The 22470-nt window shown below is 39.8% G+C and overlaps 1 protein-coding gene across 2 annotated transcripts; it reads left to right on the top strand.

The window, feature by feature from the left end:
* Positions 1-3932: 3932 nt before the first annotated feature.
* Positions 3933-19094, top strand: EHF (ETS homologous factor). Of its 2 annotated transcripts, XM_009513971.2 has the most exons (8): positions 3933-4261; positions 6768-7013; positions 7331-7390; positions 9768-9836; positions 9928-9996; positions 12988-13047; positions 15510-15705; positions 16509-19094. In XM_009513971.2, the coding sequence occupies exons 1-8, from the start codon at positions 4165-4167 to the stop codon at positions 16606-16608; spliced, it is 897 nt and encodes a 298-aa protein (XP_009512266.1). In that variant the 5' UTR covers positions 3933-4164; the 3' UTR covers positions 16609-19094. The 2 variants fall into 2 exon arrangements, with proteins under 2 accessions (XP_009512266.1, XP_009512267.1); XM_009513972.2 differs by lacking the exon at positions 9928-9996.
* Positions 19095-22470: the final 3376 nt, after the last annotated feature.

Here is a 22470-nt window from a genome sequence, read left to right as displayed (position 1 = left end):
TCAGGATGTTAAGACTCATTGGGTTGAATGTGGAAATGGGGATCAGAGTAATTTATTTTCAGAGCACACCTGTAGTGCAATAAAATAATTTGCATAGGGTGCACTATACAGTGTCCAAGGTTCAAGGATTTGTAAATATGTTTTTCTGCAATGCTGGATTTGCTCCATGGGCAGGCCATGGCTCCTTGCTCTTTTCATTACCGCAGTTTACGCAGAGTGGTCAGGTGTTCAAGGAAGAAAAGAAGAATAGAGCAAACGATCTCCTGTTACTGCCAAGTCACTGGGTTGTGGCTCAATCAAAGCTGCTCCTGACTACAGTGAAAGCCTTCACTAAGAAAGGCCATCAGGGTTTGGTCTTTGAATACCACCTGATATATTGAATGTAGGTGAAAGATTCTTTTTGGATGCATTCATCCCTTCTCATAGAATTCTCTCCAGAAAGAATGTTGCTGAACACCAGTGCACAACTATATTTAATCTTGCTGATTGAGTAAAGTGCTATTTGCTTCCTCTCATAACTATGCAATGTTCCTAGTAGTGGTATAAGATTATACTCCAGAGATGGCTCCTCTTCAATGGAAAAGAATGGAAATGTGTATACAGATACACACAATGCACACACACACAAACACAGAGGCATATGTGTGTATATAAATACATGTGACATTTCCCGTGTGCTTTCATTTATAATGTACCATGTCTTTGTAGAGAGACACATCCCAAGACCTTTATATTTCTTCCAAAATCTCAACTCATCTAGAATCCCTTTTTAACACGGTTTCCTGAGGAAATGAGGTTTTTGTTGTTATTCTCTCTGTGTGTTGGCTTTTGCATTTGGTCTGTAACAATCCTTGAGTCCCATCGCTAATTTTAATTAAATTTGATATGTGGTAGAAGTCTCAAAGATATGAAGTTCTTACAGGATTAATGAAAACTGACTTCCAAGTACAGGAGTAATATCTATTAATACTCCATCTGAAAGAAAGAGTGAAGCTTGAGCTCACTCCTTTGAGACGATGAGATATTATGAATGCCCCAACCGTGGGAAAAACTTCAATCAGCACTCACATCTTACTAGACAGTAGAGAATCCAACCACAAGATACACAGTCATAGGAAACCAGGCTTCATTAGTTCCACCATTCGCTTTGATACATGGCATATGATTAAAAGAAAACTGAACATATTATGTGTCCTTCCCCTTGAGGCTTCACACCCTTTAACTAGGTTTGTCTATACACAAGGGAGATTTGAGGATTTGGCCCTAAACTAATGAAAAGCATGCCCCTTCCAATATCCTGATTCAAAATCTTTCCAAGTATGGGATGAGAAACTGCTATAAGCATAAATCTGCCATGAACTTGTATCAAAGAAAGGCATATATGGGATGAAATGGAGACAATCACAGTTTTGTTTTCATAGGGAAAGCATTTTTGAGCATGATGCTGTATGCTTCCAAGCAAAGGTGTGGAATTATGTTAGTGGGACTTTATACTCACCCTGAACAAAGTGCTAGAATGATTTCCAGGTAAGGAACACCCTTGCATTAAGATAAAGGAGATGACTTGACAATTTTCAAGTCACCAAGAAACCAGTACCTTGAATAATACACGGAACTTTGGGAAAGTTTGGGTTAAAGCTAAAACCAGTCCTGTTCCTGTGAATAATGTCATATTGCAAATTCTTCCTCTCAGGCACAATTGTTCCCACAGGTTATACTGGAAATTAATTAAGTTATTCTGGCTGAGATAACTTATATAGCTTTCAAAAACATATTGATTGCTTCATTTATAAAGCAAGTTCTATGCACATTATCTGAAAATACTATGAATGTTGTTTAGGGATAACGTGGAAAACAATTGCTGCTAGACTGTGTCAGGGAAGAAGAGTTTAAAGGAAAAATAACTGAAATCCGAATCTAGGGAAAAGGCTGTCAGAGTGCTTCTTCTCAGATCTCTGATATGCGTTGGTCATGGTTCCTGCTGGGGTGGAAAAACTATGCAGGACACATGATTTTGTTTATTTAACGAACCATAGCTTGAGTTGCTGAATCAAAGTGTCATAGGACCTTTTAGTTTGGAAATTCACCTGATTAGTTATGATGAAGGAAATATAAGAGTTTACCTGAACTGAATTTTCAGGGAAAAATTACACAGGAGATTAAACACAGAAATAACTTTGGTTCATATGCACACATGTTCCCAGACACATTTTTATTTGCACAAGTGTCAGGCATGAAAATTACGTAGAATTCCAGAACTACAGAATTTGCAGAAGGCAAAAAAAACCACCTAACACAGTACCTGAAATTCTGAGATGGATTCTGAAAATGTGACTTCAAATCAATAAGTTGAAATTCAATATTAAGTGCATCCTGTAATTTTGTTTAAAAATAAGTTTATTTACCAAACTAAGTTCCCAAGAGTGTTTTGCTAAGCCTCAAGTTTTATAGTTTTTCCAGAATATCTGGTATTCTACCTCACCTCTATCTGATGCTCTAATAAGGTCTTTATCATTTATGCTTCATTCATTCATACCTAATTGTGTTAAATGATTAAAACCCATATAGCTACAAAAAAAGGCCCTGAACTAGGATATACTGTAAAACACCATTCTCTGTGATAAACTTTCTAAGACTTTTTAAGCAATTCTCAGTAACCTTTCTCTCCCCCTCTCCAAATATATATATCTGGGGCGGGGGGAGGGGGGGAAGAAAGAGAGAGACTTGTAACTTTTAAAAGTTACAAAAATTATTTTAAATTACAGAGGAAAATACCAACCCAGGTCGTCTTCAGGCTGTTCTTTAAAACCAAGGCTGAGTGTTTCTACTGACTCCTTTTCTTCTACCAAAAAATTTGCTGGTATAAGCTTGTAGAGGGTCAGGCTGTGCTCTCAAGGAAAGTTTTGTTGTTGGCCTCAGTGGCTGACCAGTGACTTTAACTTTCATGAGTCCATTTTGTATTTCATCCCTTTTTTAATTCCAAGGTGAAGTCTAGCTTCATTCACATGCTATCCTGATGTCTAATGTTTCGTTTTTACAGACACTGTGGCTTCCAGCTTAGAACATATTTGAACACAGGTTTCATTTTTTTCTGTGTATTTATATGAGTAACAATCTGAGGCCTTTATAATATTTAACAAATTACTTTCCAAACTCTTGAAGAATGTCTATGGTTATAATGTATATTTTTAAACTTTGCAACTTCAAACCACTGAAAGATAATGTAAAATATCAAGAATACCTGTAATTGGGGAATTTTGTATACCTTCATGGTAAAGATTAATCATATAATAAATATGTGACATTTTTCTAAAATATCATATAAGTAGGTTTGTTTTTTTTAAGTATAAATAAAATAAAGGACACTTTTAGTCATGGTGCTAATGCTAAGATAAGTAGAAAGGAAAGTTTATGTTACTTAAAACAGGGAATGCTGTCACTCCTAAATGCTGTTTCTGTTACAAGACTGTCTGTCTCATTTTCAAGATCATTGACTGATTTTTTGGTGGTTTGAAATGTATGATCTCTGATATTTGTTTCTGGGAAGTGTTATGGACACTGCTGACACAGATCAGATAAGAATCTGGGTCAGCTGACAAGATATTCCCTGTAACATTACCTCCGTGTAGCATTAACATGTAGGCCCTTCTGTGTGAGGGCGTTTCTGAACATGGGTTGTTGTCAACCGTATAGTTTCAATTGCAATTGTTGATAAGCCTTTCTTCCCTCCTAAAAAAAATAAAAGAAGAAAAGGAAAGCATGTTTAAACCACATTTCTCTTTAAATTAGGAAAAAAAAAAGTAAAACTATTTAGTATTTTATTTCTCAAAGCTTGGCAGTTTTCCTGTATTGCTCTGTAAGGAGCCTTGCCTTTTCATTCAGCTTCATTTCTGATTACAGATTATTCATTTATGGATGGGCAGCTGTAGAAACTTGCTTCTTGCATATGCAAATCAATTAGGGTAATGTTTATCATAAGGAGATTTTGTGGCAGTGGAAAAGGGGTTGTGGCAACATGTTCTTGATTTCAGTTGTATCTTCTACAAATGGAATTGGCTTCCTCACTTCAACCTCAGTGGATTCTTTTTTTTTTTTTTTTTTTGCCATTTACCTCTTGGACTAGACACTGCTCACTAAGCAAGCTGTTCAATTCACTTACAGATCATGATTTTGGAAGGAGCTGGCAGAATGAGTATCAATTCCAACAGCAATCTACTCCACCAGCAGCCTTCCTGGACAGACGGATATTCCACATGCAATGGTAGGAGGAATTCAACAGCTCTGAGCCATGTTTTTTGGGGGCAGGCTGAGGGGGGAAGGGGTTACTACAGCTTTAAAGATGCACAAGTGTTATTTTTCAGTAACACTAACTTACTGGAGTTACAATTCTGGTATGAAAAATTTCCATTTGTTGCTTTATCTGTAAAAAGCTGAACTCAACACTAAGTTTCTGAAAGCGACCAGTTTATGGTTCATTTCCTTACTGGTTCTTTTTCTTAAAATGAATTTAGTGGTGTTGGAAGTGCCAAAAGCTCCCTTTCTTCAGTCCAGAATTCTTTCTCTCTTACCTTTAACCCTCACACCTTCTCTGAACCACATTACTCTTCAATGCTAATCACCCCTCCAGCTTTCCAGGGGAATAGTCTTTTTGCTCCTTTACTGTATTTGCTTTATCAGCTCATATTCCTAGATAGCTTTCTAATTAAACTGACATTAGAGCACTAGATAGCTTGCAATCTGCAAACTTTTCATTTTTTTCTTACTGTTTTCTGATTATGTGCCTGTATATACAAGAATGTGTTCATATATACATATTCTTTCTCAGTATAAAAGTATATACCCATATATGTAGTTTTTGATATAATTTTTAAATTATTTTCATCACTCAGTCAATGGGTAAACGTTAAAATCAAAGCAGACAAACACATACTGAAATTGTCCTTCTAATCCAAATAATGCTGCAACAAAATTTACAATGGAAGCTCCCACTCAATGAAACTCTTTTTCATTTGTAATTTCTTAATACTTAAGAAATTCACATAATAAATGTGCCGCCCTGTCTGTAACAAATTCATGGGGGAAAAAGCCCTGGTTGAGTTTCACTTTGCACTGGATTTCATGAAGGGAAATGGTGGGTCTCTTTTCGTGTTTCCAGTGTGAAACTCCTTAGGATTCACTTATGTTTTAGAGGGCCAGGAAGCTGAAAGATCAGATCGGCCTCTACAATCATTCACCACTTCACTTCCTTTTACCGAGCTACTCTTTCCTTTTACTAAAGGCTCTCCATTTACATTAGGAGTCTAGTGGCCTCTGAGATTCCTTCACCCTCCTGAAGTGATGGGAAGATATATAAACCTCCGTTTCAGGGAATACTTGACGGCTCCGTCAAACATTTATTCTCTGACATACCACAGTCTTAATTTCCACATTTGTTCCCCAAATCCTTCAACAGGAGGATGAGAAACAGTCCTGCAAACTCCCTAAGTTACTGGCACATATCTTGTTGGCCAATATTGGTAAAGAAACCTAAGTAACTCTGAGGCTTTCTTGTGTTTACCTGGAAAATAGCATTGTCCACTGTACCTTAACCAAAGAGACCTGAGGTCCAGTGGTGCCTGAGGGGACATGATTTCCTAAAATGAGTAATTCTGTTGCTTGTGGTCCTCTAGCAATATCCGCTATTGACAGTATTTCTCACAGCTCTGTAGGTAATCTTTTTCTTGGGGAGACTCAGAATGGACTGGTGCCATATCCTGGAGTGGGGCTACTGTAGAGCTAGGCCATGGCAGTCTTTCCTCCTCCTGTAATTCAACCACCTCTGCAGTCTGTCATCCTTAAACGCTTCATACACTTGTGAACATTTTATCGTGCCACCGTCTCTGCCTGGCATACTCCATTTTCCTTTCCCAAAGAGTAAATTGCACTGAAGTCCTTTTGCCAGCCCTTCTGTGAGAGAAGACTAAAGCAGTCCTGCCTTTGCTCTTATCTTATATGATTATCCTATCCACACACACAATTTCTTTCATTTGCACACGTAAATTATAGTTGTGTAATGACATACAACTGAGGGCAGTTTAAAAGATTGCCAAGAAAAGATCCAGACATCCTAACAAGAAAATTAGGCACCTTCCGTAACTAAAAATGAGTTTTACAGTTGCATACAGAAATCACCTTACCTGACTACAGAAATAGTGTGGATTAATCAGAACACAAGCTCTATCAGGAAGCTGTGAGCCTTACTGATAGACTTTTACTGTGGAGCAATATGAGAGTGCCTTGGCTTTTACTATTCTTTGATTGAATCCGACAATTCATATTCAGTCCTTATTAAGTCCTTATTCAAAGGAAATTTTCATGTCACATTATGAGAATTTTGCAAGGCTTTTCTGTCATTTTCTGAGGCACTAAATTTTTTTTCCCTCACAAGGATCAACATACCTTTTCAATAGTATTTCTGTAAGGTATCTTCCATCAAAGAATTTTGGTGTATTTAGCCAATATTAATAAATTAATTCCTACATATTCAATGTGCCAAGAGAGGTGTAATGTAATAATTCCAGTTTTCAACTGGAAAAACTGAGGCAAAAAAAAACCTAACCCCAAACAATACCTTCTCCAGCAATAGCTACTGAGCTAGTGTTAAGGACTGAGAAAAGAACCTACATCTGTGGACTTCCAGGGCATGCAATTTAGCTATAGACCTTTCTTGTCATTGACATAGTCCCATAGTGCTAACAGAGACAGTAAATACCTATTTTCTTTTCCAGTGTCCAGCAGCTTCTATGGAACCCAGTGGCATGAAATACACCCGCAGTACTGGACTAAATTTCAAGTCTGGGAGTGGCTACAGCATCTCCTTGATACCAACCAACTGGATGCCAACTGCATACCCTTCCAGGAGTTTGATATCAATGGGGAACATCTGTGTAGTATGAGCCTACAGGAATTCACTCAGGCAGCTGGGACAGCAGGGCAACTGCTTTACAGCAACCTTCAGCACCTAAAATGGAATGGTAAATAGGTATTAGGCAGAGACACCCATACAGTGGTCTAACTCTGGGATCTTCAGAAGTCGCATACGTTCCCCAGAGACCTACCTGGCAGGCCTTATTTGCTATGTTTGCTATACTGCTTATACCTCGTTCACTGTATTGCTAAATTGCTTAGTTATGACATAAGGCAGAATTCTGAAGGTCCATGAGAAAGGGTATGTTTCCCACTCCAGAATTAGCCCTCTGGCTCAGCTGTAGCAGTTGCTGCTTGGAGCTAATACCTTTGATTCTTCTGTGCTTGTTGTCATACATCCTATCTGCCATATTCTTTCTTGCAGGCCAGTGCGGAAGTGACATGTATCAGTCTCATAATGTTATTGTGAAGACAGAGCAAACAGGTGAGTAACAGTTGGATAACTTGTCTTTTGATGGTGACAAAAAGGGGAAACTGTCTATTCCAAAAGAGATATCAAAATGGCATTAAATAAAATGGAAAGTGTATCATGCAGAATAGAAGTAAAACAATTACAGGTCAACGTCTACTTTTGAAGGTTTGGGTAGTACCACTGTATCTTTGTATGTGGCCACTTTTCCTAGGACACCTCTGCAGTAACAGCAGTCTATACTGATGTTCAGAGTTGGAATAGTTAGCAGTGTTCAGTGAGTGCAGCTTTGTAAAGGACTTCATTGTATGCTTCATTCAGTGGATTTCAAAACAACTGTTTTCACAGTATTCTCAGTTTAAAAAAAAAGATTAAAAAATTTTGTTAATGTTTGAAACATGAGGAAATTTCCAAACAAAACAACTTTGAGAGAAAAAAAATGTTACATTTCAATTTCTTCACGTGTTTAAATGAAACTGAAATTCAGGAAGTATTTTGGTTTGACCAAATCTGCATTTTTCCTGTGGCAGTCTCTTTTTACCAGTGTGTTCATAGCTAGATCCCTTTCCTCCTAGGACTTTGTTTCACAATGAAAAGAACTGCAGTTCAGTTCAATCTTCCTCTTCAGACACAATTATTTTCTGGGTTTCTTTGTCAGACGGTCTCTGTCCATAGCCAAACACACTCTACCCCACTAGTCCCAGCTTCTTTGTATGTGGGTGTGTTCACAAGCCACGTTTTAATATCTCCTGGCAGAATGAATCCACATGTGTAACGTGTGATGTCTCTGACAAACACTGCCAGCCTGTTTATTCAGCTAACTGAGAGCCTGTCCAGCCAGGGACACTATTCACCTTCTGCCTGCAGTAGGCAAGCATTGCAATCTGCAATCTACTCCTTGCCCGTGCCCATGTAGTGCATGTGATGTGCATGCAGCAGCCTTGATGCTTGTCATATAGTAGGAAAATACAGTAATCCTTTAAGTCCTGATTTATGAGATCTTGGTATAATATTAGTTCCGCCTCCCACTAGAGATACACGGTGCAGTGAAAAGTATGCAGTGAAAAGCTGCACATCCTGGAAAGGTCAAAGCCCAGGACTAACTGATGGTTCTCCTAGCTGTGCCGAATCAGTAGTGGTGTGGTGTGTCTCTGACGATGCCAACCACAGGCAGTGGGAGCAGGTTTAGTTTCTGCATGGGGAGGAGCAGGCAGTGCAGATTGTGGCTGCTGGGGAAGGGACTCCTTGTGATCCAGCAGGGACAGGGCTGGTGGTTTACAGGGGAAGACTGCCTCATCCTAGTAGACTGTTGCAGTTGCAAGGATATGGGTACTGAAAAAGGCCAAAGCAGGAAGACAAGCTGTCTCCCTGTATTCTGGCTAGGTAAGGCCTGTTTTCAGAGGAAACATTAGGCAGATCAGGTGTCCAAGCAAGCAAAGGGTGTGTGCTATTGTAGGAACACAAGCTCTAGGTGCCCAAACATGCAGCTATTACTTAGCACGCCTGCTAAATTCCTATGTCATAAGTGGTAACTCGGCCAAGCATGATGATTTAGCTGTAACTCATTTTTGTTTTTTTTATTTCATTTATGTGAACATGAAATAAAATTAAGCAAAACCTAGATTTGAACCTTACATCTCATATTTTCTGACCTGGATTCAAATGAAAGAGAGATTTTTTTTTAAGGCTTCTGACCTCAAAAATGAACTGTGAAGAGAGTAATTTCCTCTCTTTACCAATGTACAGGTCATAAAGACAATACTTCTGTTCTGCTTGTATTGATCCATCTGACCAGAAGGTCACTAAAAATTATTCCTCTTTAATCATGTTGGTGATTTTTAGCCTAAGGATGGGGACTTGACATACCTGGAATAAAATGGCCCTTCGCCTAGGATTAGGCTTTGATGTTTCTCACTGTGTGCTTACACATGAAGCTCTGTTTCAGAGGGGACTTTTGAGTTCTACCATTATAGAAATAAATACTCATTATAAGCATCCTCCTGTTTTGCTAGATATTTGAGAACACTTTCATCTCTATGGCACCAAAGCACTGTCATAATCACCAGGGTCTGAGCATTCAGGACTAGGTTGGGTAGAATTAGAGTTGATCTGGCATAGGAAACCTGCCTCAAGGGCAGGCATAAAAGATATATTATCCAGGAAAAGGAAAAGCCTACTATGTTATTTCTAAAAGTCAGTGCTTTGTGTAAGTCTGAATATGCAAAATGCATCCATAATTTGAGTGAAAGGAAATAATTTTGTGCACAGCCCCTTCACTTCTTGGTTCCCTTTTTTCGTACATTTCTTATTCCCTCCGTGCTCAGTATTCGCCCCTGAGCTAAAAAAATGTTCTTTTAGTGATCTGATTTTCCTCTCGGTCCTTTACTTTCAGATCCATCGTTAATGGTGTCCTGGAAAGAAGAGAATTACCTGTATGACAGTGGATATGGTAGCACAGTAGGTAACTAACATCACCATACTTCATGCATTTCTGAGATGGTTTTATTGTTGTCTGAGGCTATTACTTTAAATGTCTTCTTTTCAATTCCCAGAGCTATTAGACAGTAAAACATTCTGTCGTGCTCAGATTTCCATGACGACACCAAGTCACCAGCCTCCTGGTAAGGAACTTGTAATTAATTGTTTGTCACTTGTCCCAGAGCTACCGACGTATGACAGTGTCTGTGCTATTCTGTCGTAGGATTGAATCTGAGCCTCCAGTAATTTTAAACCAAGCAATACCTACTCTGACAACTATTTTAGCTATCATTATTACAATTTACAATAGTTTGCTTTAAAGAAATGCCTCTGTCATCTCTCTCTGTCAAGACAAAGAAGATCAAATAATCTGCAATCTCCACATATCTTTTAAAGTGACTGAGTCAAAGAGGAAGTTGTTAGCGTCTGAGAGACGAGATGTTCCAGCTCCACCATACTTTTCTGCCGTGTAGCTGGATATGGGCAATCAAGTGCCGTGTTCCTCCCCAGAAGTGGCTGCGTTTCCCTAGTGAGGCGGTGGCTCATGCTGAGTAGGTTGCTTGGTTCTGGGGTGGGTTTGGAGTTAGCCTGGGGGAGCTGCAGGGCAGGCACCAAGCTCTCTGCCCAACTGCACCAGCAGAAGGGCTTACTACTGGAGCCCATCTCAGCTGACAGCAGGGCAGGCACCACCTGCCTGTTCACCCCTCCACAGTGCTTCCATGAGGCAGAGATACAATTTACCTGCTAAAGGGCAGGATAAATAGCAAAACCATTTCCTGTAGTGCCCGGTGAAAGTGCAGTCCAGGCACATGGGTTGGGGCACTCCATGGCCATGTCCCATGGGCAGACACCAGGAGCGGAGGTAAGAGAGTGAGGCAGTGGGAAAAAAGGAGAGCAGAGATGGCAGGGGAGCGAGAAAGGGGGGAAAGAAAGGCAGGTCCTTCTTAGAGGCTGTTAAGCAAGCAGACCTGAGGGAGAAAGCAGTGGAGGTCATGGGAGGGTGAGAAAGGGAAGCACACTGCTGTAGATGCAGCCTCGCAGGTGCTACCTCTACACTGGGGGCAACCCAAGCTCTGTGCCTGCCCATTCGCTGCATCCCCCAGCCTCCCAGAACAGCCAGACTTGCCAAGTGACATACAGTTTAAACTAATGCACTCAGTGATAATTAAAAAAAAGAGAGAAAACTTGACCAGAAGAAGAAAACCACCAAACCTAAAAAAACCCCCAACCAAACACTCTGCTTTCTCCATCACCCCCACCCACTCCCACAAGATGACTACCAGGATTTTGGAGCTCTCTGACAGGACTGGGGACCTGTCAAGATCCTGGCATAGTGTGTTTACCTGCTGACTGCTTAAGCCTAGAGGTAGGGTGGCACACCAAGGGCACAGCCTCCTGTAAAAACTAAATTTGTATATCCCGTAAAAAAATGGCTCATTCCTGAATCATATGCAAATACTGTGCAACCTTTTGTCAGAAGTTTTGCAAGACAGCTTTGTTGAAACTGCATCATAAGTCTTTTCATCTGTCAGGCCGCAGCCTCCTAACATAGCATGTTTGAAACTGGTCTACATGTAGGAATGGAGGCAGAGCAGGCGGCTATTTACACAGCTGAAATCCAGAATAAATCACCAGCTAGGCAGAAGGCAACTGAACTTCCAAGAGTAAATCTCCAGCTAAGTGGAGCATAACAAATATTTGCAAGTGAATTGTGGGATTTTAAAATGAGAAGGATTTATACAACAGGGCAAATAAAGAACTGGGCCCTGCTGTCCTCGCCTGGAGTTCCCACAGACTTTTAATAACATCAGGGGAATCATAATCTGAGAAAAGGCAGTGAAATAAGCCTCATTTTACTTTTTCCCCCAAGCTGAGTGAGGTTCAGGCTAGTTTCTGCTCTTTGAGAGTGGGAAGGCAAGATGACTCAGAGCACATTTGCTGCTTGGGGGTCAAGGACAATAATTATGCCAGGCTCAGAATAGTGGAGGTTAGGCTTAGCCTCACTGACCTGTTCAGTTTATGTTTCCAGTTATATATGAATAAAGCAAGTGTGTGAATAGCTTTGCATCTACCTTTTCACATGCAGTTATTGCAGTTGCTTGTGCAAATCCAACAAGTTTCTATGCAAATGAATATTTCCTGTGAGTCATTTTCCCATGCAAATGCCCGGTTTCCATGAAAAGTATGATAATCGTGCATTCATAGAAGCTGGGAAAAAGCGCGTGGGACCTTAAGCTTTGCTTTATGGAATTCACGCACAAAGCATGGTGAAAAGCAAACACAGAAGGGGCTGCCTCTCAGGACTATCCCACAGATTTTGTGAGACTTAGAGCAATCAGATGAAAGCTATTCATTAATGACAAGAGGAGAGCCAGGCTGCACTGGTTTGAGGGCGGGAGGGTTGAACGTGCAGGCTGTGAGGTAGGTTACAGTCATGAACAGGCAGAACTTTTCTTCTTCATTTCTGAAGAAATGCTTGTGCCAGAAACCCTATCCTCCTCTGGCTGGCTGCAGGTGATAAAGTACCATTGATGAGAAATGGCTTGTTTCTATGGCTCTGAGCCAGGGAACAATATATGCACGTCCAGCTGCCAAAAACCTCCTACCAGCGCAGCCTCATTCCCCGACCCTGCCCCCCCCCAAACAATGTTTTGCCAGTTCATTATGTTTTAGTCAGGTAGGTGTTCTGTGCATTGGTACCAACGCATACATTTCACATTAGATCATGTCTTCAGAAACAAATAAACCCCCAAAGATACATGCTTCTGCAAAGACTAAGACATAATGGGACAATTCAGGATTCCTTTTATAGACATGATCATCTTATTTTTCTCTCTCTCACACATAACATGAGGTGAGGTATTTGTTAATCAAATTTAGGTTTCAAAAGCCAAATGTTTACCTCTGCATTCATTCTTTATTCATCAATGGTCTCTTTGTGAAGTGTGCTGATTAACATATAGTACAGAAAACAAAACTCTCCCCCTTCCTCCTCACGTAGATTACCTTCTGAAAAGTGATTATCTTTAAAAGATATATTCGTTCTTTTTTGTGGTTTTATTTCTTTCAACCTGCGAGTCAATGGAAAGCCTTTAATCAAGTTTACAAATAGGCTTCATTTTCCTTCTCTGCAGATTCTTCAGATGTCAAAAAATCGCAAGATCATACCCCAAAGTCCCACACCAAGAAGCACAGTAAGTCGACACCCATGTTTATAATGGTTGATTGACTGAAGGAAAAGGAACACATTAAAAGCAAACCCCCTTTGGGAGGGAAAAGGAAGCATTTTGAAAACAAAACTGGCTAGATTGTTATTGTGATTGAATCCTCCAAGGATCTGATTGTTTCTAGTACTGCTTGCTTACATTATTTTTGTCTCAGCATTGTTATACTTTTCAAATTGCTTTTATCAGTGGGGGCTTATGGGGAAGCCACCAGAAGCTAGTTGCCTCTGCTCTGTGTTGAGCCAGGCTGGTGGACTGGAGTAAAAGGTTAAATCGGTAAGGTCTTTGCATAGGCATGGCCATGCTTGTGCCCGTGCCTGCTGGGCGAAACATGCACCAGAGACCCTGCTCAACATCGCCTTGTAGAACCTTTCATGCACAGCATCATGAGCAAGTGCCTGCCCCTCAATCATGCCACCTTATTCTGCTCCAATATGACAGTTTTTCCACTCCCCTTATCTGCTTTTTCTGCTAGTTTTGATTCAAGCTGACTCTGAAGACAGGTTACCATAATTGTGATTTCTGGACATAGTTCCATTAATATACTTTACTGAGATTTTTGTGCTGAAAATATCTTGTGTATGTCTTTTGCATCCTGTGTCATTCCCTATTTATAATAGAAAACCTTAGTGTTGATCCTTCTCTGCATTTTTTAGTGTTTTATTTCATCTGGTTTCAGTATGGTCTCCAGATTATCTGTCTCCTCCATCCCCCCTTTTTACCCTGCTCTGTGACTCTGCCTAGCCAGAACTCCTGAACTTTTTATCTGCGCACAGATATTTTGTCTCTTTTTTTTGTGTGTGTATATCGAGGTTGCTAATGAAAGGATTAGGCAGGCTGGTCTGAAGACACACCTGTGAAGAACTGAGGTCACACGGTTTGTTCATCTCAGAGAAGAGAAGGCTGAGGGGGGACCTCATCGCAGCCTACAACTTCCTCAGGGAGGGCAGCAGAGGGGGAGGTGCTGATCTCCTCTCTCTGGTGACCAGTGACAGGACACAAAGAAATGGAATGAAGCTGCATCAGGGAAAGTTCAGATTGGACGTTAGGAAAAGGTTCTTCACTGAGAGAGTGGTTGGACACTGGAACAGGCTGCCCAGGGAAGTAGTCAGAGCACCAAGCCTGTCAGAGTTCAAGGAGCATCTGGAAGAAGCTCTTAGTCATATGGTTTCATTTTAGGTAGTCCTGAGAGAAGCAGGGAGTTGGACTCAGTGATCCTTATGGGTCCCTTCTGACTTGAGATATTCTATGATTCTAAGAACTCAGTCACGGCCGTGGCACGTAGAAAAGGTCACATTGCCATGCTGGGCTAATGCCCTACATTTCTAGTTGCTTCAGTATTGCTCTGTATCATGATCTTTTGAGTATGTTACTGATGTCCAGATAGACTAGGTCCACCACATTTTGTTAATTCTAGAAAACAATTATAATAACAAAGAAAAATATTGGATTAGTTGACTGAAATCTACTCATGTTGCACTGTATACTTTTTTCTATTTACCTTCACATCTTTGACTAGCTTGTTTCCTTCTTAATTTGGTCTAAACCCTTGCATGCCTTTGAAGTCAGACCAAAGGACTGCTATCTTTCTGGTCCACCTTGTCACTGTGTTTATTATTCTTCATTCATAAACTACTACACCTGACTTGTTGAATTTATTTAATCTTTTTTCTTTTTGATCTGGGCTTTCTGGTGCCATCTCTATAGTAACTGTGGGATGGACTTGTGCTTAAACTGGGAGGTCTACCTGTTGAACCAGATCTGTTTTTGCCTTTTCTGATATCACAGACAAACATTTTATACCTTTTTCACATACAATTTTGACTAGCCAGTTTTGTCACTATCCCTCTGTCCACTCTACACCTTCTTACTTCTTTAAGTCTACCTAAGAGACCTGAGACCAAATACTCAATGCAGAATGGCATTTCACCTCCTTTGCCTTCTGTTGTCTTTCTTTTAAATACGTGGAGATTCAGTGCCTGCTTCACAATTATCTTGGCTGTTTCACGTACCGCATGATAATATCAGGTTACATGCCACGCTGTAGAAGAGTATCAGGAAAAATGGGCAAATGAGATGAGGGGAAGAATTAAACATGTTATCTTCAGGGCAGAAACAGTGTCAAAGACTGAAGGAAGCTGTGGGTGGTTTGCACTCTGCTTCCCCTGGTTGCAGGGGCTCCTACATGCCTGCCACAGGGCTCAGACTGCCGAAGGCTGACACTCACTTCCAGCCTCGGTGTAAAGACTGTCAGCATTTTTTGCTTATATATCTCTGAGGTGGGGGTCCTGTGCTCCAGGAAACATGGCTTGTCCCTTCCAAGTGGTCACCATCTGTAGATGACACACTGTAAGAACATGACATAAAAATGGCAAGCATAGCCCAGAAAGCTCTTTAGACACTCCTTCCTCCTACCCCCTTTCCTCTTTCAGACCCTCGAGGAACTCATCTTTGGGAATTTATTCGAGATATTCTTCTCAATCCTGAGAAAAACCCAGGATTAATCAAGTGGGAAGACCGGTCAGAAGGTGTCTTCAGATTTTTGAAATCTGAAGCTGTGGCTCAGCTCTGGGGAAAGAAGAAAAACAACAGCAGCATGACTTACGAGAAACTCAGCCGGGCTATGAGGTGAGCTGAGATGTTGCTGTAGAAGACTAGGGCACATAGACTACCTGAGTGGAGAATCTGGTTGACTTTTAAAAATGTATTGTCAGCAGCACCAGTTGCTTTATTTGACAGCTGAGTCTCTCCCACTGATTTTGAGATTGTAACATTATGATATTCTTTGACTTTTCTTTCCCCACCTGCTTCTGTATACTATAATATATAATATATATAACATTCATAAGTGCTATATATAATATATATGCTGTTGCTGTCGCCCAGACAACTGATGTAGGGAGGAAATATGGTTGTAGCAAGCTGAAAGTTCACATGCTACTGAACTGGGAAGGCTTAAATTGCGCAGTAGTTTTCAGAAACTAGACATACCCCCCACCCACTATCTTAAAATAGGTTTACAAATTCTGTGTGAGGATTTTCTTTGGCCTTTGTTTTAAAAGTCTGAGCATTTTCACATAATCTATGAAATTTCAAATGTATTTTTAAATGGAAGCTGAGATTTTCTCCTGGTCTGATTTCAGATCCTGGGTTATCTGGAAAAAAACCTCATAAAAGTGTGCAATAAACATGGCAATATACTGTGATCTGAAATATGGTGAAATTCAAACTCAGAAGATAATTAATATAAAGTAAATAGATGTTCAATTTTTTCTTCTCTGTCTTTCAGTTATAATAATCTTAGGTATTATATATATCAATAGAAAATAAAGAGATTTCAGCTAGCCGAGGGATTCCCTAGTTGGCAGTGTCCTTTCAGGACTCTAAGTGAATTTAATCTTAAATCTTTTTCTATGTTTTTATTTTAACAGATATTATTATAAAAGAGAAATCCTGGAGCGTGTGGATGGTCGGAGATTAGTATATAAATTTGGAAAAAATGCCCGTGGCTGGAGAGAAAATGAGAATTAAATATGTCAAGAAATAACATTTAAAACACCTGGATGTAAATATTCAAAGACTATTTTCTTATATTTATGTACCAAACTGGGGTGAAAAACCAATTCTGCTTCTGTCGGGAAGAAGGAACATTATCATTATTGGTGTTAAAATTATTTTATTTGAAGTATGTCCTGTATGGGGAAAAAATGTACACAGTTTTCTGTGATATAAGGTAACATTATAGAATTATGATTATTTTTCCCTTTTTGTGAAGTTTTTATCTTTTTTTTTTTAAATCATACAGGCATAATGTGATTTATGAGTCATGCAATGAAAGGGAAGGAGCAAAATACTAGGGCATTTAGGGAGTATGATAATCTACTTTGGAAGGCAACTATAAGTGGAGGAAACAGTAAAGCATCTCTGAGCCAAGTAGTCTTCTTCCATAGTCAGCTGGTTTATAGCTTTCATTGGCCAATATCACTTGTTCCTTCCCTCCTCTGATTTCTGAGTGTTTTAACACTTTGCTAGCTTCCAGTTGTTTTTGTTGAGTCATACGGTGGGTTCCTCTTCAGTTAGCTTATTCCAGCCACAGAGAGCACTGGCTCTGCAAGGCGGCTGTCAGCATTTGTTTGGAGAACCCATACTACCTCCACCACTAGGACCTTCTTTTGTAGGCAGAAGTTTAGGACCTGACCTTACCTGGTGCAGAGTATTCTCCCTAATCTCCAAAGGGCATTCAGCTCATCCCAGGAAAAGGGATATTTGTTTTTAACTAACATCTTTGAGGTGAACTGCAGGAAGAGAGTTAGTCTCAGGGACCAAAAGCTATTGAAGGAAGATGATTGTTTTCTGACTGGGCAAACTTACTAAAAGGCACTGGTTTCCCAGTAGAAATATTCATATTCCTCCCACTCTCTTATATTCCTGATTAAAGGATTCAAATCCATGCCGTATGAAGCAGTGAGGAGGTGGGCAAGCAGAACATATATTAATCCCATGGCATGAGGGAGCAGTCTCCCCAGTTCCTTCAAGTAGTATGGTCCTCCTGGCAGATCAAGTCTCACTTGGACAGATACTTTGAAAAAACCTTTGAGAAATGCAAAGCTCCATTGTATGTAAAATATTAGTTCCCTTTGCTTTTCTCAAGTCTAACTCTACTTTGTATTTGTGGGCGCTGCTTGGGATTCCTAGTTGGAGAAAACCCCACCAACCTAAAGACACTGAAATTTGGGGACATTCAGATGTCGGTCAGTATTTTGGGCTTATCTCTAGCAGTGCTATGCGGAGACTGAACATTCATTGGCAGCTTTTTCTTTCTCCAAGTCATGAATGTTTCCTGCTGGCACAAAGCACATGCAGAGCATGGGGAAATAAAAACTAGAGGAGGCAGCACTTCACGAGGTCACTGAGTACATGAGATGTGGGAATTGAGAAACAGGATTTTCTTGGTGATGTTAACAGAGGTGAAACCAAGATCGTTTCCAGCTCACTTTTTCAGGGGTGGGGAATTTGGAAAACAATAACAGGGACTGAGAAGTCCAGAACAAAAAAACCCCCAAAACAAAGAAAAAAACCCAAACAAAACAAAACCGAAACAAACACAACAACAACAAAAACCACACCAACCCCCCCCCCAATTAACAATATTAAATCCATCCAATATCCATTTCCTCAGGTGTCCCCTGGATTTTAATCCATATTAGTCTGAAGTGCAGCAAGGTACAGCTGGAGGTTGTAGGATATTCCATTTTTTTAACTGTCTTTAAAGGGAATAGAGATGAAACCAAGCCACAGCAGAACTATCAATGTAAAAGGAATCAAATGTGTGTAGCAACAATTTATAGGCAAACATGAGAGCCTAACTTGCTATCTACACATGTAGGACATGTCAAACAATAACACCACCTCCTACACTGTGTATGCCAGAGCTGTCACCATCAATTACCCATACATGACAATTTCTTATTTTTCATAACCTGGGTGGAGAGAGGTTCATCTTATTTACAAATCAAATCATGAGCCGCTGTACTTCAAAGCATTTTTTCCTCTCAGTCTATCTCCCTCTCTTTTCTTTTCTTGACTGACTGTCCTAGCCTTGCTTGCTTTTGCACAACTCAATAATTTCCTTTTTTTTTATAGCTTGATTAGCTACATTGCACTTCGTTTGCCACCATTTTGTAGTTCATATGACAAGAACCAGGTCACCAGAGGAGGAAAGCACCTTCACTTTGCTCCAAAGACCATTCCTTCCCCCCACCCCACTGGTATTTGCAGCCATTTGATCCATGCTCTTCACCCTCCTCCCGTCCCCCCGCTCCAGTCCACACCTAGGGTGACTATTTTAAATCAGTGGTACTGTCACAAATCTGTAGTACCTTATCTCAGGTTAACATACATCTTACAGCAACTGATTCTAATACTTTCAAAAAGCTGCTTCACCAAATTTCTTGGGAGATAAAATGAACTTGTGATATACATGCGTCGCCATTTGGTTACCAAGTAGCAGCTAAATATGCTTTTAAAGGTTTTGAAAGATAAAGTTTTATTTAGAAGCATACTGTATAAATCTAGAGAGTGATTTATGCTGGAGTGCTGTATAAATGCCAGTCTTACACTGTCATATCTTTCAGCACGTGGAAATCGTGCAAGTTTCTATTCCCACTCTGCAGAACTTTTCAGACTAGGTACTTGTCATTCAGCATTACAATAGCATAAAGCTGGAATACAAGCCAGCCAACATTTGCTCTGTTTTACAAATATATTAACCTTTGCCTAACACAAACACAAAGGACTGTTTACAGTTCTTGCCAAGGACAGATGCAACCAACCAAAGGGAGTCTTTTCACCAGACCTAAGCAAATGGAGAAAGAGAAGAATGTTTATGTAAATTACTATTTAAACAAAAAGCATTTCTGATTGCTCTTTTATTTTATATTTCAGAGGCTGAGCAATCATATTTTTAGATGTATCCTTTAAGTCAGCAGCTGCTGAACTGGTAGCACCATGTGTATAGATTTTTATTGTACCATAAGTTTTCATATGTATAAAGCTCTAGATAGGAAAGTATATTATATTTATATAGTTACATGCAAATCACAATGTCGAAGGTACTGGCATGAGCACTTGCAAACTATATTTTCTGCACAAAATTAGAGCAACTTACTCTAAAAACCTCCTGAGAAACTGTATGTAGGCTGGTGAACTGCACAGACATTAAAATGTTTAGTTACATTTTCATTTTTCTTTCTGCAGCACATTGCATAATTCCTGCTTGCTTGTCGCAGCATCATGTTCAATGTATATGTGTGGAAACAAATACACATTAGATATTTCACTATTGCCATCGTAAATCTCAGCTTGGTGACTATGTATCACAAAATGGTTCTAAAGACTGTTTCTATTTTTGTGGATATGATACAAATTCAAATAAAACACTCAGAAATTTTCTGATTAATGTTTATCTTCACTTTTTTATGTCTTGAGATTGGAAGTGACTAATATTAATTCTTTCAATATTTCAATATTGACAAAAGGACTGATGTAATTACCACAAAATCCAGTGGCTTCAATTCACTAATATGCTGAATAGCCCAGCTGCTATGAAGATACTGGATTTCCAAACCTGATTTATGTCTCACAGGCTTTGCTGGAATACTTGATTATGTCAACGCAGCTAGATTGCCTTTCTTGTTCAGCTGCTAAACTTTACAAAGGTCTTACTTCAGCACTGATTTAATGTCAAGGTGTTCTGAAGAGTGTGCAAGGGCTAGGCTGATTAAGGATGACATTACTCACACTGAGCATTTCCTTTAGTGAATCAAAGAAGCTAAAACTATGAAATCCTGTCTTTCGTGTTATTTTTCCATCTAAGTGGTGGCTACAAAACCACTTAATGAACAAAGAGAACACCTCTCCTGATTTGGTCTGCAGCTTGAGGAAATAAACTGAAAATACCTGTAATTAAGCGAAAGTCAGAATGGGTCTGTATGGCATATACGCTCTGCGGGGAACTGTGGCTGTATCAGAACAGTGCAAGGGTGTAGTACGTGGACCTGCAATGAGCCAAACTGTAGCCCCTGCTGCTGCTTCCCTGAGTAACCTAAGGTGGTTGGCAGCATGGGGCACCACGGTGGTGTAGTGCAGCATGCCTGCTGTGGCAACCTGTGCTTGTCACTGTGCCAGCATGTCTGGAGTTGAGCTGGAGTCTCAAACTGGGAGCTTACCTGCAATGGGACTAATCACACCATCATGCTCTATAATCTGCAAATGTGCTTAATTTTTAAGCAAGCGAGTGATTCCACAGCATTTGAAATTATGTGTATGGCTGTTTGAGGATGGTGGCTCTAAGAATGTTCAGTCAATATTGAATCAGCCTATATTCAAACCCAGAATTTCAAGGAGCTCCAAAATTATGTCCACCTCAGTAGAACAATATGTTTGAATTTTAAACACAGATACAACCCCCATGTTTAGCATGCAAAACCAGGTCAGTTCCCTGAAAGGCTTGTCATGATCTAACTTGAGAGTCCCAAGCCAGGTTTCAAAAGGAATTGGAACCAGATTTCAAGCAAGCTCAGACTGAATTTTAAATAAGCACACAGCTGGTTTTCCAGTAAATGGTCAGGCCTTTTGTTTCAAGCAAGCCGAGGCCAATATTTGAGACAAAGACAAATGAGAATATTGTTTGGAAACATGCAAATAAACACACACTTTAAAAACCCCAAAACTCTTCTTTAATTGGGACTTAAAATCAAGCAAAACTTCAGCTTTCAGCTGCATTTTAAGGGCATATGAAATAAAAAGTCAATGCAAAATTCAGACTTTGAAAATCCTATGTAAATTGAGAATAAGTAAGAGGAGTACTGTAAAGAGAGTCTACCAAGCTACATCTAAGCCTGATACAAATTTGTGGGCATGTCTTCATCAAGGACGAGCGAGAATTGCTTCAGGTAAGTGAAATCTGGTACTGCAGAAAGATGAGCAATTTAGAGTTACCAATACTAATAACTTCCAAGAAGTGTAAGTAGGACAATTATAATTTGAAAGACAGATTATCTATCTGGGGTTTCAGCATTTGCTCCCTTGCTAATGGAGCTTTGCACAATGCAGTCTAAGTCCTCTGCTTTGTGCCAGCCAAGAATTTCTTCTGACAACCTCTCCTGCTGCCTTTCCTCAGATATTTAGTTCCTTCAGTCACCTGACTCTGTTTCAACCCATGAAAACTTTAGAGAAAATAACAGGGAAGGAAAAAAAAATAGGCAGGAGAAAGAGACTGAGTAGATGGCCAGGTCTTACCACACCAAACAGTTCTGTGTGAACATACAAAGACTGTATGCACAAAATAGTTGATGACATCCAAGTCAGTCTATTTATTTCCATCAGAGGTTGGTTGCAAAAATTAAAGATAAATTAGTGTTTACAGGTCTAATTATAACTGTGAGGAGAACAAGAAATTAGAACAATATGGCTATGTGCACTGCATAATCTTGTGAGCCATAAAAATATTTAATTATGAAAGTAAAATGACTGACACAGTATTTTTGCTGAAGACTTCCCCCCTCTGTCTTCAGAATGGTGTGATATTCTCCTTTGCTTTCATTGCGTTTTGAATTTTCAACAATAAGATTCAGTCTCAACACAGGGAATGATGAGGGAAATATATGACCTGTAATGCTGTACCAGGTTCAAAACAAATAGGCAAGCTATATCTTCTTCTTAAGCTTTTTGGTTTCTTATTCAGCATTTATACTGTTCCTGGGAACAAGGTGCTTTGTGTGAGGCTGGGGGTAAATTTAGTCTAAATATGTGACATCACTAAAATGAAAAGGAAAACTAAAATATTTTTAAGATTGCAAATATTTCTTTTTCTACAATTCAGGTTCTAATGCA

The sequence above is a fragment of the Phalacrocorax carbo genome, chromosome 5 (genome assembly GCF_963921805.1).
Source record: "Phalacrocorax carbo chromosome 5, bPhaCar2.1, whole genome shotgun sequence".
Taxonomy (NCBI): domain Eukaryota; kingdom Metazoa; phylum Chordata; class Aves; order Suliformes; family Phalacrocoracidae; genus Phalacrocorax; species Phalacrocorax carbo.
Note: the sequence above shows the minus strand (reverse complement) of the source record. Positions and strands in the feature narration are given on the sequence as shown.

What these genes read in the sequence shown, in the direction of transcription:
- EHF (XM_009513971.2), top strand. Translation starts at nt 4,165, where the DNA reads ATGATTTTGGAAGGAGCTGGCAGAATGAGTATCAATTCCAACAGCAAT. An exon ending in TCAGCACCTAAAATGGAATG is followed by an intron (nt 7,014 to 7,330) that starts GTAAATAGGTAT and finishes TCTTTCTTGCAG; the next exon opens with GCCAGTGCGGAAGTGACATG. An exon ending in TGTGAAGACAGAGCAAACAG is followed by an intron (nt 7,391 to 9,767) that starts GTGAGTAACAGT and finishes CTTTACTTTCAG; the next exon opens with ATCCATCGTTAATGGTGTCC.